This window comes from Petromyzon marinus, chromosome 55, assembly GCF_048934315.1.
Source record: "Petromyzon marinus isolate PM22_M1 ecotype Great Lakes invasive population chromosome 55, UKy_Petmar_22M1.pri1.0, whole genome shotgun sequence".
In the NCBI taxonomy this organism is placed as follows: Eukaryota; Metazoa; Chordata; class Hyperoartia; order Petromyzontiformes; family Petromyzontidae; genus Petromyzon; species Petromyzon marinus.
This window is the reverse complement of record NC_133721.1, coordinates 7,938,994-7,954,793: the sequence shown is the minus strand read 5'-3', so window position 1 is coordinate 7,954,793 and position 15,800 is coordinate 7,938,994. Positions and strand designations below refer to the sequence as shown.

Sequence of the window (15,800 nt, the reverse complement as noted above, 5' to 3'; positions counted from 1 at the left end):
GTTAATGCATTAAACTCTGTCTGTCTGTGCGTCCGTTTGTCTGTAAGGGAGGGGTCACATGAAGATATGCGAGTTCAAATAAAACGTGTACTCGAAAATCGTGTTCCAAAATCGAGACATACCCTATCTATTGGACAATTTAGTAAACTGAATCATAGTCTTTATTTCGAATCTTTATTTAGACCGCATGAGAAATCCGATGAGTTACGAAGCTCTGTCTTTGCATTTGTCAAGTAGGGGCACGGGGTTCAGAAAGTTACAACGATAAGTTCAACCAACGTACAATCGCGTCGTCCTCGGCCCTGAATCGAACTTAGGCTGTCAGGTGCGTTGCGCAAGCGCGCGGACTACTGCGACACCTCTCCCTCCCCACTCATGTGCTAGAACAAAGAAGAAAACGTCACACGTACAGGGGTACACAGAGACACAGATATCCTCCACATGTCGCCATGCAGGACAATTGCACCGCAGTGGTTCGTGAATTAGCAATTATGCGTTTAAGCGCATTCCTATGTTTATGAATAAGATATAGTCCTTTGACAACCCACTCGTGGATGAACGCCTCCCAATGCCGTGTCAGTCACGGCAGTTGCTTGACCATACTTCACCATAACGTCTTGGACATATACATCCCAGCACCTTTGATTAGCAGGGTTGGCTACGTACGGTGCGAAAGAAGTTCGACATACATGATCACACACATAGAATAAATGCATTTGTTTTGTCTACACACATATACTCACGCATATATATGTCAGCATATATATGCTGACCCATGCATAAGACACATGTATTGTGTCATATATGTTGACATGTAAAGTGAGGAAAAAAGTATTTGATCCCCTGCTGATTTTGTACGTTAGCCCACTGACAAAGAAATGATCAGTTTATAATTGTAATGGTAGGTTTATTTGGACGGTGAGAGACAGAATAACAACAACAAAATCCGGAAAAAACGCATTCAAAAATGTTATAAATTGATTTGCATTTTAATGAGGGAAATAAGTATTTGACCCCCTCTCAATCAGAAAGATTTCTGGCTCCCAGGTATATTTTATACAGGTAACGAGCTGAGATTAGGAGCACACTCTTAAAGGGAGTGCTCCTAATCTCAGCTTGTTACCTGTATAAAAGATACCTGTCCACAGAAGCAATCAATCAATGAGATTCCAAACTCTCCACCATGGCCAAGACCAAAGAGCTCTCCAAGGATGTCAGGGACAAGATTGTAAACCTACACAAGGCTGGAATGGGCTACAAGACCATTGCCAAGCAGCTTGGTGAGAAGGTGACAACAGTTGGTGCGATTATTCGCAAATGGAAGAAACACAAAAGAACTGTCAATCTCCCTCGGCATGGGGCTCCATGCAAGATCTCACCTCGTGGAGTTGCAATGATCATGAGAACGGTGAGGAATCAGCCCAGAACTACACGGGAGGATCTTGTCAATGATCTCAAGGCAGCTGGGACCATATTCACCAACAAAACAATTGGTAACACACTACGCCGTGAAGGACTGAAATCCTGCAGCGCCCGCAAGGTCCCCCTGCTCAAGAAGCACATATACATGCCCGTCTGAAGTTTACCAATGAACATCTGAATGATTCAGAGGACAACTGGGTGAAAGTGTTGTGGTCAGATGAGACCAAAATGGAGCTCTTTGGCATCAACTCAACTCGCCGTGCTTGGAGGAGGAGGAATGCTGCCTATGACGCCAAGAACACCATCCCCACCGTCAAACATGGAGGTGGAAACATTATGCTTTGGGGGTGTTTTTCTGCTAAGGGGACAGGGCAACTTCACCGCATCAAAGGGACGAGGTACGGGGCCATGTACTGTAAAATCTTGGGTGAGACCCTCCTTCCCTCAGCCAGGGCATTGAAAATGGGTCATGGATGGGTATTCCAGCATGACAATGACCCAAAACACACGGCCAAGGCAACAAAGGAGTGGCTCAAGAAGAAGCGCATTAAGGTCCTGGAGTGGCCTAGCCAGTCTCCAGACCTTAATCCCATAGAAAATCTGTGGAGGGAGCTGAAGGTTCGAGTTGCCAAACGTCAGCCTCAAAACCTTAATGACTTGGAGAAGATCTGCAAAGAGAATTGGGAGAAAATCCCTCCTGAGATGTGTGCAAACCTGGTGGCCAACTACAAGAAACGTTTGACCTCTGTGGATTACCAACAAGGGTTTTGCCACCAAGTACTAAGTCATGTTTTGCAGAGGGGTCAAATACTTATTTCCCTCATTAAAATGCAAATCTATATATAACATTTTTGACATGCGTTTTTCTGGATTTTTTTGTTGTTATTCTGTCTCTCAATGTTCAAATAAACCTACCATTAAAATTATAGACTGATCATTTCTTTGTCAGTGGGCAAACGTACAACATCAGCAGGGGATCAAATACTTTTTTCCCTCACTGTATATATAGAACACACGTGTGTTGAATAATTATATGCAGGCACACTCGTATGTTGGACACGTATAGCACTGTAGATTAAAAACCGAGAACCGGTAAAAAATAACACTTCTACAACCATTAAGTTATGTAAATACATTATCATGCCCATAATTTGTGCATCTAATTGTGAATCTAAAAATCAATTTACAATACCCATGTAATATGCAAATAAATATAATTTACCTTTAGGCTAATGGAATGATTAAGGGCGATAAAAAACAGACTCGAACATATGAGACGAATAGGGGAAAGGACAGTAAAAAAAATGAAAACAAAAGAATACATTCTTGCATTAAATCAGCCCCACGTCATGGTAAATTGTCAAATCGTAGGCATTGATGAGGTATTTACTGTATACTCCCGTGTACAAAATGAAGACAGGGAGGTGAAGTCGACGTTGCTGATGGTCTACTTACCGTCTTTTGCATGCCCCCAATCCTTCTGCATCCTAAATCATGAACTCAGAGGGCACTTGGCCAATTTCAGGAAACCAGACCCCACCATCAGCTTGCTTTCCCTTATTCGATTTGCAGCAGCTCTACCGTGAGATGGCTTCTCTGGATGTGTGAAAGCTGAACGTTCCTGGGATAAGGCGTTTGCAAGGGCCCCGGTGGACAGATGTACCTACCCGAGACTTTGGTGTGTCCCCGTGGAAATATGCCAAATCTTCATCTACCTTCACCTTTATTTCGTGTTGTGCGGCAGTGGGGGGGGGGGGGGAATTGGAGCGAAGCAAACCGATGAAGTTAAGAAATTGGTTTGTACCACCGCCGGGTTTTTTTCTGCCAAGCTGCTGGATTTAGCAAGCGTGTTGGCACTTGTGACCCCAATCTGCGTTGGCCTGTGTACTTCGCCTCACGTTTCTCAGTTCCGCTCACGGACACGCACGTGCAGGTTTATTGGTTTGATTTTCATTTGGTGGGAAATGTAAAGAGTGGAGCAGCAACTGCTGGCCAATTGCCTGGCTGGAAATTAATTAATGTTACCCGCCGAATGTTTCTGATGAGACCAGAGGCCTTCGCTTAAAAATCAATCACCTCCTTGGCTGAACCGAGTCGACCAAATTCACGTCCGGCATGTGTTTGTCTAATAATTAGAAATCCGAGCCAGTTATCAAAAAAGGAAGACAGGTGAACGCTGGCCTGGAAAGTTATGGTTTATTTGTATTTTTTTTTCGTGATGGGTGCATTTAAGCACGAATTCACATTCACTCGCAATCCTCACGGTGATTAATTTCAGCAGCAACAGTCCGCAGCACAGTTCCTGGAATTACTTTGGCACGCCACATCCGCCTCACTTCATATCGTCCATGTGGTGTATGTGTTGGTGAATAGTGCTTGGGGTTACTTGCATTTAACGTCCTCGTCCCTCGGCTAAACTATCTTAACGTGCTATGAAGGGCTGTTGCCCGAAACGTCGCCTCTTACGTTTTTCGGTTTTCAGGCCACAGTGTTATTGATGAATGTTTGACATGTCGGCTTTCGCGACCAATATTCACAATAAAGGTTTTATTTTGATCGCGTGAATAAGAATGCGTCATTAACCCGCCACCACCCGACACAGCCAACCAATTAAAGTTTTGTCACGTAAACAACAAAACGTGCACCTATTAGTTACTACTTCGAGTGTGTGGGAGAATAAACCCTCGACATTTTACAATTTGAGCACCGTGACATTTCGCTGGCAATTACATCTGGCATCACTGTGGCGCTTTTGCCATAATTGTGCAGAGATCTACTTGCTACCGGTCATTGACGAATGTTTTCTTCTTCTCCTTGTCCTTCTTCTTTGCGTGGGTGATGTTGATGTAAAGACGATGACCATTTTTTTTTACACTGAAGTGTTCCAAACAGAGTGTACCGCTGTGATTACACCGCCTTCGTTGGCTTCAACAAAGGGGCGCACCAATGTCTGTGACGTTAAACAATGTCACACATGTGACCTCATGTCACGCAAGAGCGTTCCGGAAAACATAAGAGTCTGAAATTAAGCCCTGTGAACTCATCTCACCGATGTACCGGGAAGTGCAACAGCTTCTGTGTACACAGTAAATCCAGCTCCCAATCATCTCTAACTTCAAACGCACAAACGTAGCAGTACAATTATTCAGAAATGGTGCCGTTAGCAAGCACAATTGGCGAGTAGTATTTTTACCTTAATTCCAGTGATCTTCATCAGTTGTACTCCTTTTGGCGTCATCTGGTCGAGCACCAATTGGGTCGAGGCTCAAAAGATAGCCGTCCCTTGGTGTGGACCAATCAGTTTCAAGGACAATGCATATATTATCATAGTATGTTTTTGTTTGCATTTTAACTGCAGGTATTGTGGTTAATGCAGACATGAATCCTTGTAAAAAGGGGAAAAACACTATTATTTCAGTGATCTTGTCGCGTGTTAATCAAATTGGGTACTCTGTGGCAATTGGCTAAACCTAACCATCACTAATTTTACAATGCTAAAATTTAATCTGCCTCTAAAAGCCCTCTTCAAGACCCTGGTATGTTCATTGCTGTGCAAAGAGCACATCAGCTGTCTATGCTACTTGGGAAATTACTGCCTTGTACAAGACAGATGAAAATATTGCTTTTAAATCTGAAGAGGATTGTTTACAAAAATATATATTTAATGTATTTATGCAGAAAATCCTCAATTAGTCTCAAGCCTCTTTTTTAAAGAGAACCGTGCTTTAGGAGGATGTTTGGCCAGTTTATATTTGTATGTAGTGAGCAAAACAACTGGCGTAGACGGGGAAAGTGGAGTTACCTATGAGTGCAAGGCATTTGGCATGCAAATGTCCACACAGCTTGGTAAGAGAGACATTCAGTTGACTGCCAAATCCTGGCAACCTTACAACCCTGCTGGTTGGTGGTGGGGGGGGGTGTCTCACAACATAGCCTGACCTTTGCAGGACCCTGTGTTCACAGCGTAACACTGCAGGCGTACGCAACCATGCAGTGAGGGCATAGAGGCAGGGCCAGATTAGGTTTGATGGGGGGGGGGGGGGGGGTGCCGCTATGCTGTTATATGTTTCGGTTCGGGACCTTTACCACTGCCAATGCCCAATGCCAACTACTCGATTATGATTTTCCTTGGTTATTTCAGTACTAGATATTAACTGGAATATATAAACACTAAATACGTATTGTAATGAAACAAAAAAATCGTATTATTGTGGAAAGTAACTCGTAGCACATATGCACAGCGATGCTTTTGGCTTTAATTATATTTATCAAACGACGCTCTTAGTGCTGCATAATTGCAGTTCAGCCATTATGAAGCACTATATATATATTTTTTGGGTCCCCTTTAAGTCTAAGGTCTCGCGCTAGGGACCCAAAAGGTCCTGCTTTCACCCAGCCCTGCATACAGTAGGGGTGGGGTTGACTGCTAGGAGAATAGAACTGCGCTGTTTAAAGCCATCATCTTCATAATCGAAAGCCATGAACAGATGAGCACAGGAGCAATGGATGAGTATCCCAAACCAGGGAACGTCACGGGATTTTGGAGTCGTGGGTTGCGGGGGTGCATATCGTCCGTCGTTCCATTTCACGCTTTATGAGACACGGAGCGCAGCGTAGCCTCGCATCGGTTTGTCAGGTTTTGTGGGAGATGCCACTATCCTCGGCCGAAAACTGGGCGTGAAATCAATTCCAAGTTTATTTCTTCTGGATTCCGATCACTAGCCGCGGAAATCGGTGTCAGTGCACTCGCTCGCTCTCTCTCTCTCTTGTGTCTGTTTGTATTAATTTGCTAACGATCAGCCATGACTCCCCGATTGCTTTTATCAATTGATCTCGTCAAGTGAAAGCCCCAATTAAAATGATTATATCACTCTTCAAGAGGAGACCTACTAAACTGGCGGATTTGATCGATGTACTTTGTTTACACAGGCGAATATTCAGCATTGATATGTTTGAGACACCCACCCAAGTGACAGATCATGGTAACACGACGAACTATGTTCCTTCGGTAAACAAATGACAATAGATGGTATTATTATCTCTTCTGTAATAATGACCAGAACCTTCCCCAAGTCTCCTCAGGATTCACTCAACCTAATGCGGTGTTTATATTCTTGGTTCTTTCGGTCAAGTCACGTAGAAGGGAAACAATAAAATAATAAAAATATAAAACAATAAAATTCTCACGACGTTTCGACTGCAACACAAGCAATCATAATAAGGTGTGAAAACCACAGCAAGAAAATTTAAAAAAGTGGCGGTTTTTTATTTTTATTATTTTATTGTTTTCCTTCTACGTGACTTTACCGAAAGAACCAAGAATATGAATCCCTGCAGTCACGAAAGCTTTAAATCAAAATCTAATGCGGTGTATAAAAACAGCGAGGTGTGATGCTGGCCATGATGTGCCCTTGTGTGCCATACCAGCCTTGACGTCGATCTGTCATGACTGATGGATGTGACAGATCCTTTCAATGTTTTGCAATTTCCATTGCCTCTCATGCAACTGAGTCCCATCCAACTGATCAGATTGTCACAGCAGCTGATCCATTTCATTCCTCTTCTCCGCTCTCCTTTCATGTTCTCTTACACCTTTGTCATATCTCTGACTGTGACCCTCTTCGTGTATCTCAAGCATACGCCACTTTCCTCCGCAGTAATCCTTGCTTGTAGAACATTCCCCGCATTCTTATTTTAATCTAGATTGAAAACTCGTTTCTTTAGAACTGCTTTTTGTGTTGAGTTTGCCGTCCTTTCCCCGCACCTCCGATTAGCGCGGTTGGCTATGTACGATGCGAAAGAAGTTCAACATACATACGCGACATACATCACACCAGCGTACTGTTTCAAATTTTCTGTAACACGCGTTCGTTTAAAGAACGTGTCTTTTGTCCTCTATGAGACTATCCGTTCGTGCGGTTCATTGAAGAAAAAACAACAACAACAACAACGAATGGGCCCTCCTTATTTAAAAGAGCCCTGGAGACTCGGTAAAATACTCTTCCACGGTAAAGCAAGGGCACCAATACGACGAGATCGCCGTTCTCACTGCTGACAATCCCTCGCCCTCTTTAACTTTCACCCAGGACCCAGCAATCGGCACCTCCCGCCGGCGAAACGGCAGCGACTACATCCCGTACGTGACGGGCACGGAGCGCGGCGCCTGGGTCAACGAGTCCGACGGCAGCACGCCCCTGGTGGGGGAGGTGAGCGAGCCGAGCGTGGCTGCGGCCCAGCGACTCCGCGCAGACGCGGGCTCGCACGCGCGTGCCTCCCTCATGCGCACGCACGTGCGAGTCGGGCACCGGCGTCGAGATAGCTGGCCCCGATCGTCCCCTGGCTCCGCGCCAACAGAGCGAGTCGGAATGCAATTTTTGGGGAAAAAAGGGGACGGAGTGTGAGAAAAAAAAAACGCCGCGGGTCTCCTTGCTCAAAAAAGATGGGCGTCTTGTTGGTGGTCGACTCCGTTCGTGGTCCTGAGTGAGTGGTGGAAATTCGCCATTGCTATGGCAGGGGCCAGTTCATGGGTGACCACCATGCGTGAGAGACAGGTGGAGTAGGCGTTGTGGGCAGTAGAGGGCAGCACGGAAAAATCCACTCTTGCAACTCCCCACCCCATTCACCAACCCACAATAACCAGCATGGTGAAATATGGTCAAATATTCCTCATGGCCCACCACGCTTTGGGAGTGCCCTCATCCAAAAGTGGATGGGATGCCACGGTGGCAAGATGTTAACTATCTCGCTTGTTAGACAGGAAGTCGTGGGTTTGATCCCGACCCTGACATGCATTGTATATTTGGAGTTTGCATGTTCTCCCCGTGGTCGTGTGGATTTTTCTCCAGGTCCTCTGTTTTTCCCTTCCACATTGAGAAACATGCACCGAGAGTATTTGGCTGCGATAAATTATGACCAGGTCGCTTCAGAAAAAGAGCTTTATAGCTCAGTGGACCTGACCTGGTAAAATAAAAATAGTAGTACGTTTAAAGTTTTTCGTTATTTTGTACACGTCCCTTCATGCGGTATGCAACAAGGAGTGTTCAGCATGATAGAGGAGGGAGAAGAACACTCGAACCCAACGCAGATATTTAGTGAAGCTCCCGGGCCTGCTTGCCCCTTGCAGGCAACCGCCTCATTGTCCATCAAACCACGGATCTCCTCTTTCTCTGTATGAACAGATGTGGCTGGCATGGAAGAGTGAAGTCGGAATCCACCGTATATAACGAGAGAGGTCCACTGCCTGCCGTGGCATGAAAGCGCCGTGGTGCGAGGCTGACCTTTACCGCGATTGCTTCACGGTCGATAGGCACCTTAATTTGACAAGTGATAAGGGAGACCCTCCGTGAGATACGGAGCTGTCGCCGACCCTCGTTAACGTGGCATCCCAGAGGTCAGGATAATATTGTCGGCACCGTCTCCAGACCTTGTGACTCGGCGGAGCTCAGCCCAAGAGCAGACCCCCCTTGCTCAACAATTTGGCGGATGTTTTGGATTGGTCTCTTTGGGTCCGAATGCATGACCTCAATGTTGTTTGAGCACAGCAATGTAGTGGCCGATGAGAGGCAACCATGTAGGGGTTGTAACTGATGATATGTGCACACAAGGGAAATCTCCAGAGTGGGCCTTCTACCATGTGACGCTTTGAGTGCAAAATGTCCTGCAACATTTTAACAATGACGCCGGATGCAATTTGGTTCCTGTGTTCTTGACTCATCAGTCTGCATTGTGTGTTGTTATGCTTCATTGCAATGTGCAGGGGACCATTGCAATGACGTGTGATAAAGCTGGCCAACGGTATGAGCAGTGGAAGGGAACAGGATAGGCTTCTTCTTGAAAAGGAAACAAACATTTACAGCCACAATTCGCACGTACATTTTACATGCATCATTATAACCCTATGAAGCAGTGGTTCATAACTTTTACCGCAGCCTTGCACCACTTTGGTTCTCATTCGTAAAAAAAAAAAAACATGTAAATAAATACATAGGTTTGATGAAACAGAGTAGTTGTGCTAACGTGCCCGTGCTTAATTTGTGTTTTCGATTATTTACCTTCTAAAACAATATGGCCATGACTCGCACCCCCCAAAAAAGTCATCTCGCACCTCCGGGGGGTGCAGCGTGCAGGCCAGGTTAATACGGACCACTGGTGTATAGTGTAGATTCGGGTTAGCTGTGTATGGTCTGTATGTATGTTGAACTTCTTTCGCCACCGTATGTAGCCAATCGTGCTAATCGGATGGACGGTAAATTTCACCTCGCCACACTTCATTTTGCTCCCTCCCTTCAGCTCTTGTTCCATTCTCTTCGCAAATGTCCATATTTTTGATCCACGTGTCATGCCAGGTAATGCAATATTAAAATAGTTCCTTTTTCGGCACCTTGGTATGTTGCTTTAGATGCACACTGTCGATCAGATCCTGGGAAAAGACAAGTAAATATCAAACACCATTGTCTGTAACCTTTGTCAACTATGAAAAGGCACTTGACAGAGTGGAAATTCGTGCAGTCAATCCGAACGCCGAGTTTGTTCTTATGGTTAGGTGGGCTAAAAAATATCCTATTACCCTGTTTACAATATTTTTTCGTGAAAACACCTACGATCAGAGGTTCATGAGTCCTTAATTCTTCAAGTCAGTTTTATCACCCAGAAGAATGCTTGGGGCATATTTCTGTCATTGTGGTATTTATTTTATGAGTCAACATTTCGTAAATAGGTTCACTAATTTAGTTCTTACAATTATTACCACTGTTTTCGGATGACCTTCACAGGTTTCTCAAACTGGTCCAGGATATTTCCATTTTTTGTTAATAATAATAATGCAAAGGAGCAGAGTTGACTTATTCTAGCATCTGCAACATTTTCCTCTTCATCTGAAATCTAGTTTTATTCCTGAAATTACATTTATTTGTATTGCTATTGGATCTGCATGAATATGGTTGATAATTCGCAAATCACAAACGTCAGGAGAAAGATGGAACATGACAGGGTGTTAATTTTAAAGTTAGTGGAGTAAAATAATACAGTAATAATAATAATATGCACGTACGTGTACTTCTGGATGAGTGCCTCTCCATGCCACGTGGGTAATACACAAAGCCTCGCTAAACCACAACACTCTCAAAGAACTCAGTGAAATTCACTGCCAGTTTCAGCGTGGCGAGTTTGTAAATTGGACCAGTCCGGGACATGGCAGATTTTTATTTATTAGGTAAATCATCGAAACACAAGCACGGGCACGTAGGTACAACGACTTTGTTCACGTATTTATGAACATTATTAATTTTCTTTTGACGATTGAGAACCAAAGGGGTGCAACGCCACAGTGAATGTTAAGAACCGCTGGCTGAGAAGCTACACAAATCTGCACGCTTCATGATCGCTGAGTCTCCAAATCCCTGAGATCACAGACGTGCGTCATCGTGCCAATTACGTCACACCTGCCCCCACATCTGACCTCATCTGCAAAAGTGGTTTTCACTGGGCTTGCAACCTGTTGGCGTGGAACAATGAATTCAAATCGCCCTCACCAAGTGTTGCTGTTTTAGCCATCAGTGGAGACTAATTCATTGAGGTGTTTATTGGCTGAAGAGTACTGTATGCAATAACAAGTTATTGCTAACTTAAAATAATAGGGTTTTTTCCCCTTTTTTCTGGCAACAAAACTGAAACCTTTTTACAAGGATTCATGTCTGCATTAACCACAATACCTGCAGTCAAAATGCAAACAAAAAACATACTTTGATACTATATGCATTGTCCTTGAAACTGATTGGTCCACACTAAGGGACGGCCTTCTTTTGAGCCTCGTATTTGACTGCAGGTATTGTGGTTAATGCAGACATGAATCATTGTAAAAAGGTTTCAGTTTTGTTGCCAGAAAAAGGGGAAAAAACCCTATTATTATATTTTGGTACTGGTAAAGGAGGTCTAATGATGATTATTGCTAACTTGTTATTGAATGCCTTTGAAGCATCCCACTCTTCTTCACGTGGAACAAATATCCAGGGCAATCACGCGAGTGGCTGATCGTTGCAGCTTGTGCACGTGTCCAAAGAAAAAAAACCGCGAATTGATGTAGCACCACGACGTCCCTGGGCCTATTAAAGTCAATGGGGAGGGCGAACATTTATTTTTAACAATACTTTCAAGAGCAGCCCGTTGCGAGTGCTGAATGGCGTGTTCAATAATAACCTCAATAATGATGGTCAGTGGGCAGCTTTTTCCATTTTTGTTTCAGCCAGGCTTTCAATTTTGACAGAGTACTTCATACAAATGATCCCTTCAGAATGTTTAAGCAAAATTTCCTCCAAGTGTTCTTAGATATATGACATTGCACAGGATTCCGTACATCTTCTAGACTTTATTTGACAAGTACCTTCAGAATCTCGGTCAAAGTGGGCTTGTTCTTATGCTTACTTTAACTTTTTCTAAATTTTCTTGAGCACTTTTTGTCGTACCAGTTGGGATGTCTGTCGTGTAACCATCATGGCAATTTTAACCCTGATGAGGCCCCATTCATCGGTACAAGGACATCAGTCGGGGAGGCTTTTTTCCAATGCAGGTCAATGGCTCTTCACACACCCTGGGTGTCCGTCCATCATCACTGTGGCGAATACCGGGTGTGATTCTATCCGCTCGTGATTTGCTACACGCAATAAACTTTGCAGGGTGAAAGGTTTTGTAATGCAAATGTTTTACAAGTACTGTATGAGGAAAAAATGAAGGCCCTCCTGAAGCAATTGCCATTTCTCATGGCCTCGCAATTCAGATATCCCGGCATCGTTGGATTATAATTTTTTGCATCATCTAGAGTTGTATTTCAGCTAGTCGCTTTGAATTTCCATCAGCGATGTCAAAACGTGACGAATGAATACCGTTTCACCGAAGTAACGTTGACCCTTGGAGACGATTCTGACCGACCAATGGAAATAAACCACAGTAAACGATTCGAGAAGTGAATAAAGTCACGCGTAAAGAGTTCGCCACAATAGTGGGGACTCGGCATGAATACGAGCGAGGCATGAACGCGTGCAACGCGTTTGCTGTTTGGAGAGGCATAAACGGGAAATGTATGAGAGGGAGTATATTTTGGGTGGTTATTAAATTTGGACCAGTAATAGAATGATGAAAGAAAGTGGTGGACTGGAGTAAGTTTTGACTGCTTTTATAAAACCTTAGGGGCCGTACATAAATGACGTCACGTACCTGGGGGGGGGGAGGGGGGGGTCAGACATTTGTGACGATGTGTGACGAGGGGGGGGGGGGTTGAGAAATGTGACGTCACGTAAAAATGCGCAATTTTAAATAAATATAGATAACACATTCTACTTATTTAAATATACTTTTTGATTAATATTTTCTCCTACAACATCAGAGTGCAGCGGCACACTAAATACATACTACAATGATAATAATATGAAGCGATTTATAGCAAAAAAAAAATTTTGGGGGGGGGGCAGAGCTTTGTGACGTAATATTTGAGGGGGGTCTGACTTTTTGTGACGCCGTGTGACGAGGGGGTGGCGGTCAAAACCGTCCAAAATCGCGTGACGTCATTTATGGACGGCCCCTTAATCATTAAATGCAACGTTCCAATCTGTTTAAAGAGTAAGGTTTATTCGGCGCATACTACTTGCCACGGCAAGTGGATTAGAAACGTGGACGCTGTGACATTGAGCATGGGACAAAAGCTGAAGAGTCTGCAAATAAGCGTGGAGAGAGATCCGTTCTTGGAAATGCATTGGCAGAGAGAGGAGCACGTGGATCATTTTCTGTTTAGAAATGTGAGCGGGCTAGGGTGAGTTGTATTGCCAGTAGGGATGATCAGAATCGGAATCTTCGTTTTATACTGGAGGAATCCGATGAGCTATGAAGTTCTTTTTTCACAGATGTCCAGGAGGGTCGCCACAGAAAGTTACAAAAAAATTCAAACAATACATAAACAGGATAGGAGTACAAAGTATAGGCAAGGTTAGCAAATCGCAACAACAAAAATAGTCACTAAACAAGTAAAAATGATGGGCGTTAGTCAAGACTAACGATCGATTGGCAGCCAGAGGAGGGAACGTGCCCAGGAGGATGTCCGCCGGGGAGATGGAATGACGTGGAGTGACTTGATGTGCAGGAGCTGGATGGATTTTTTGCATTCTGAAAACCATGAGAGATGATCATGGCTTGGGGAGGCCTTCATCCAGCAGTCGATAGATGTTCGTATGTTGGACTTCTTGCACACCGTACCTAGCCAACTATGCAAATCCGAGGTGCAGGGGAAGGGCAAAAAACGAAGCGCAAAAATCAGTTCTAAACAAATGAGTTTTCAATCTAGATTTAAAAGTGCATAGCTCCTCCAGTAGTTTCCTAATATCGGAAGGAAGAGCGTTCCAGACGGCCACAGAAGCGCTTCTGAAAGTGCGCGATGCAGTGACCGTCTTTGTAAAGATCATTGCTGACAATATAAAAATGATAATGGTGATTACTATTCTGCTGCTGCTGCTGCCGCTGTTGCTGCTACGGGTTATGGTGGTGGATCGTGGTTACGATGATGACAAAGATGCATATGATAATGCTGCTGCTGTCAATGGTGCTGTCTTGCCAGGTGTGGCCAGGATTGACTGTCTTCCCAGACTACACCAACCCCATCTGCGTGCGGTGGTGGGTGGAGCAATGTGAACAGTTTTTTAACGAAGTTCCCTACGACGGCTTTTGGATTGTGAGTTTCTCACACATTCTCACACACACACACACGCGTGCGTGTATGCACACCTCAATACATCTGGAAAGCCAATACGGAGGCCAATAGACGTAACAATATTTGCATTTATATGCACGTATGTTGAACTTCTTTCGCACCGTACGTAGCCAACTGTGCGAATGTGAGGTATAAGTGCAGACACAGAGATCTGGTTATATGCTATTTGAACCATAATTCTCTACAGCGACGCATGACGAGTTTTACGTGTACGTATTTGCGTGTGTGTTGATGATGATGATGATGCAGTAGTGTAGCGGTAAGCATGCTGCGCTACGAACACAGCGACCCGAGATTGATTCCCGCTCACGGCCAACACCAGTGACGATTATCTGAACCGGTCCCCCTAATTTAGATGGGAGTACTCTTGCCAATGCCACCGTGTGACCCAGAAGCATTTATTGAACAAACCTTACACTCCTAATGAGACCCAGAAGGTGGAAACCGGTCCAGGGTTTTGTTTACTTAAACAAATGCTGATGGGTAATATTGGTCTGGAAAAGCCAATAGGCCAAATGGACTTATGGATATGTGGAGACGGAACAGCATCATGCCGTCATATCCTTTTACCCATAATGCGCCGCAGAAACGCATTATGAGTTTGTATGGAAATACATCTCCTGTGCTTCCAGATAATAATTTTTTTACGTGTCTGGGAGGTCAGTACACTTCGCTAGCACAGTACATAGTCTAGAGTTTGAATCTGAGTTGCTGTCCTCCATGATAAAAACAAAGTAGAGCGAGTTCCAGTAAAACCTTGGATTGCGAGCATAATTCGTTCCGGAAACGTGTTTGAAATCCAAAGCACTCGTATATCAAAGCACTCGTATATCAGTTGTGATCACGTGACGCTCGGCAGACAAAGCGTATACGTACAACTCGTCTTGTAAGACCTCGCTCGTTTCTAAAAATTAATATTGATTAAAAAATTTGGCTCGTATTGCAAAACACTCGCAGACCAAGTTACTCGCAATCCAAGGTTTTACTGTACTGGTTTCAGTGTGGTCCCCAATGTCTGTCCAAAATGAAGGTCATCATCATTCCATTTTAGAGTCCACTTAATTCGACTAAATTCCAACTTTGCAAATTAAATTAATTGCTAAGACGATTCTCTGCAACAAGGCATGTGGAAATGGACACCTTCTGGTATGCAGATAAATATGGCCACACGAAGGAATATGTGATGTCTGCTTCCATGGGTTGCAGTCTAACACACAGGATATGCACTGCTCTATGAGAGTTCTACATGGATCATGGACATTTCATCTCAGAACATGACACAAATAGCACATTTGGAATACAATTGGGAAAAAATATATCAAATTATCGTAGACTGTCCGATGTGTTTGCGAGTTGCATTGGGAATTATATTGCGTTATTGGAGAAAAATCCAACCCAAAAACGCATCAGAGAGCTATCCAGCTCAATTGCAAATATTCAGACAGTAGTAAAATTAGAGTATTTGGCTACCACACATTTCCACATGATGAGCCACTTCGTTGAGCTATCATTTGTGGCCAGGTCAGAAAAAGAGCCAGGTCAGAAAAATAGCTCGGTGGGCCTTACCTGGTAAAAAAAAAATAAGTTTAAATAGTTTATAGTTTCATTGAAGACTTTTATTATATAT

General features: G+C 43.9%; 1 protein-coding gene across 9 annotated transcripts in view; it reads left to right on the top strand.

The window, feature by feature from the left end:
- LOC116954442 (sucrase-isomaltase, intestinal-like) overlaps positions 1-15,800 on the top strand; it is a 382,301-nt gene that overhangs the window by 225,763 nt on the left and 140,738 nt on the right. For all 9 annotated transcript variants that reach the window (XM_032974950.2, XM_032974949.2, XM_032974952.2 and 6 more), the window contains 2 exons: positions 7,509-7,628; positions 14,021-14,134. In XM_032974950.2, coding sequence (XP_032830841.2) covers positions 7,509-7,628; positions 14,021-14,134 — 234 coding nt within the window. The remainder of the gene's footprint in view (positions 1-7,508; positions 7,629-14,020; positions 14,135-15,800) is intronic.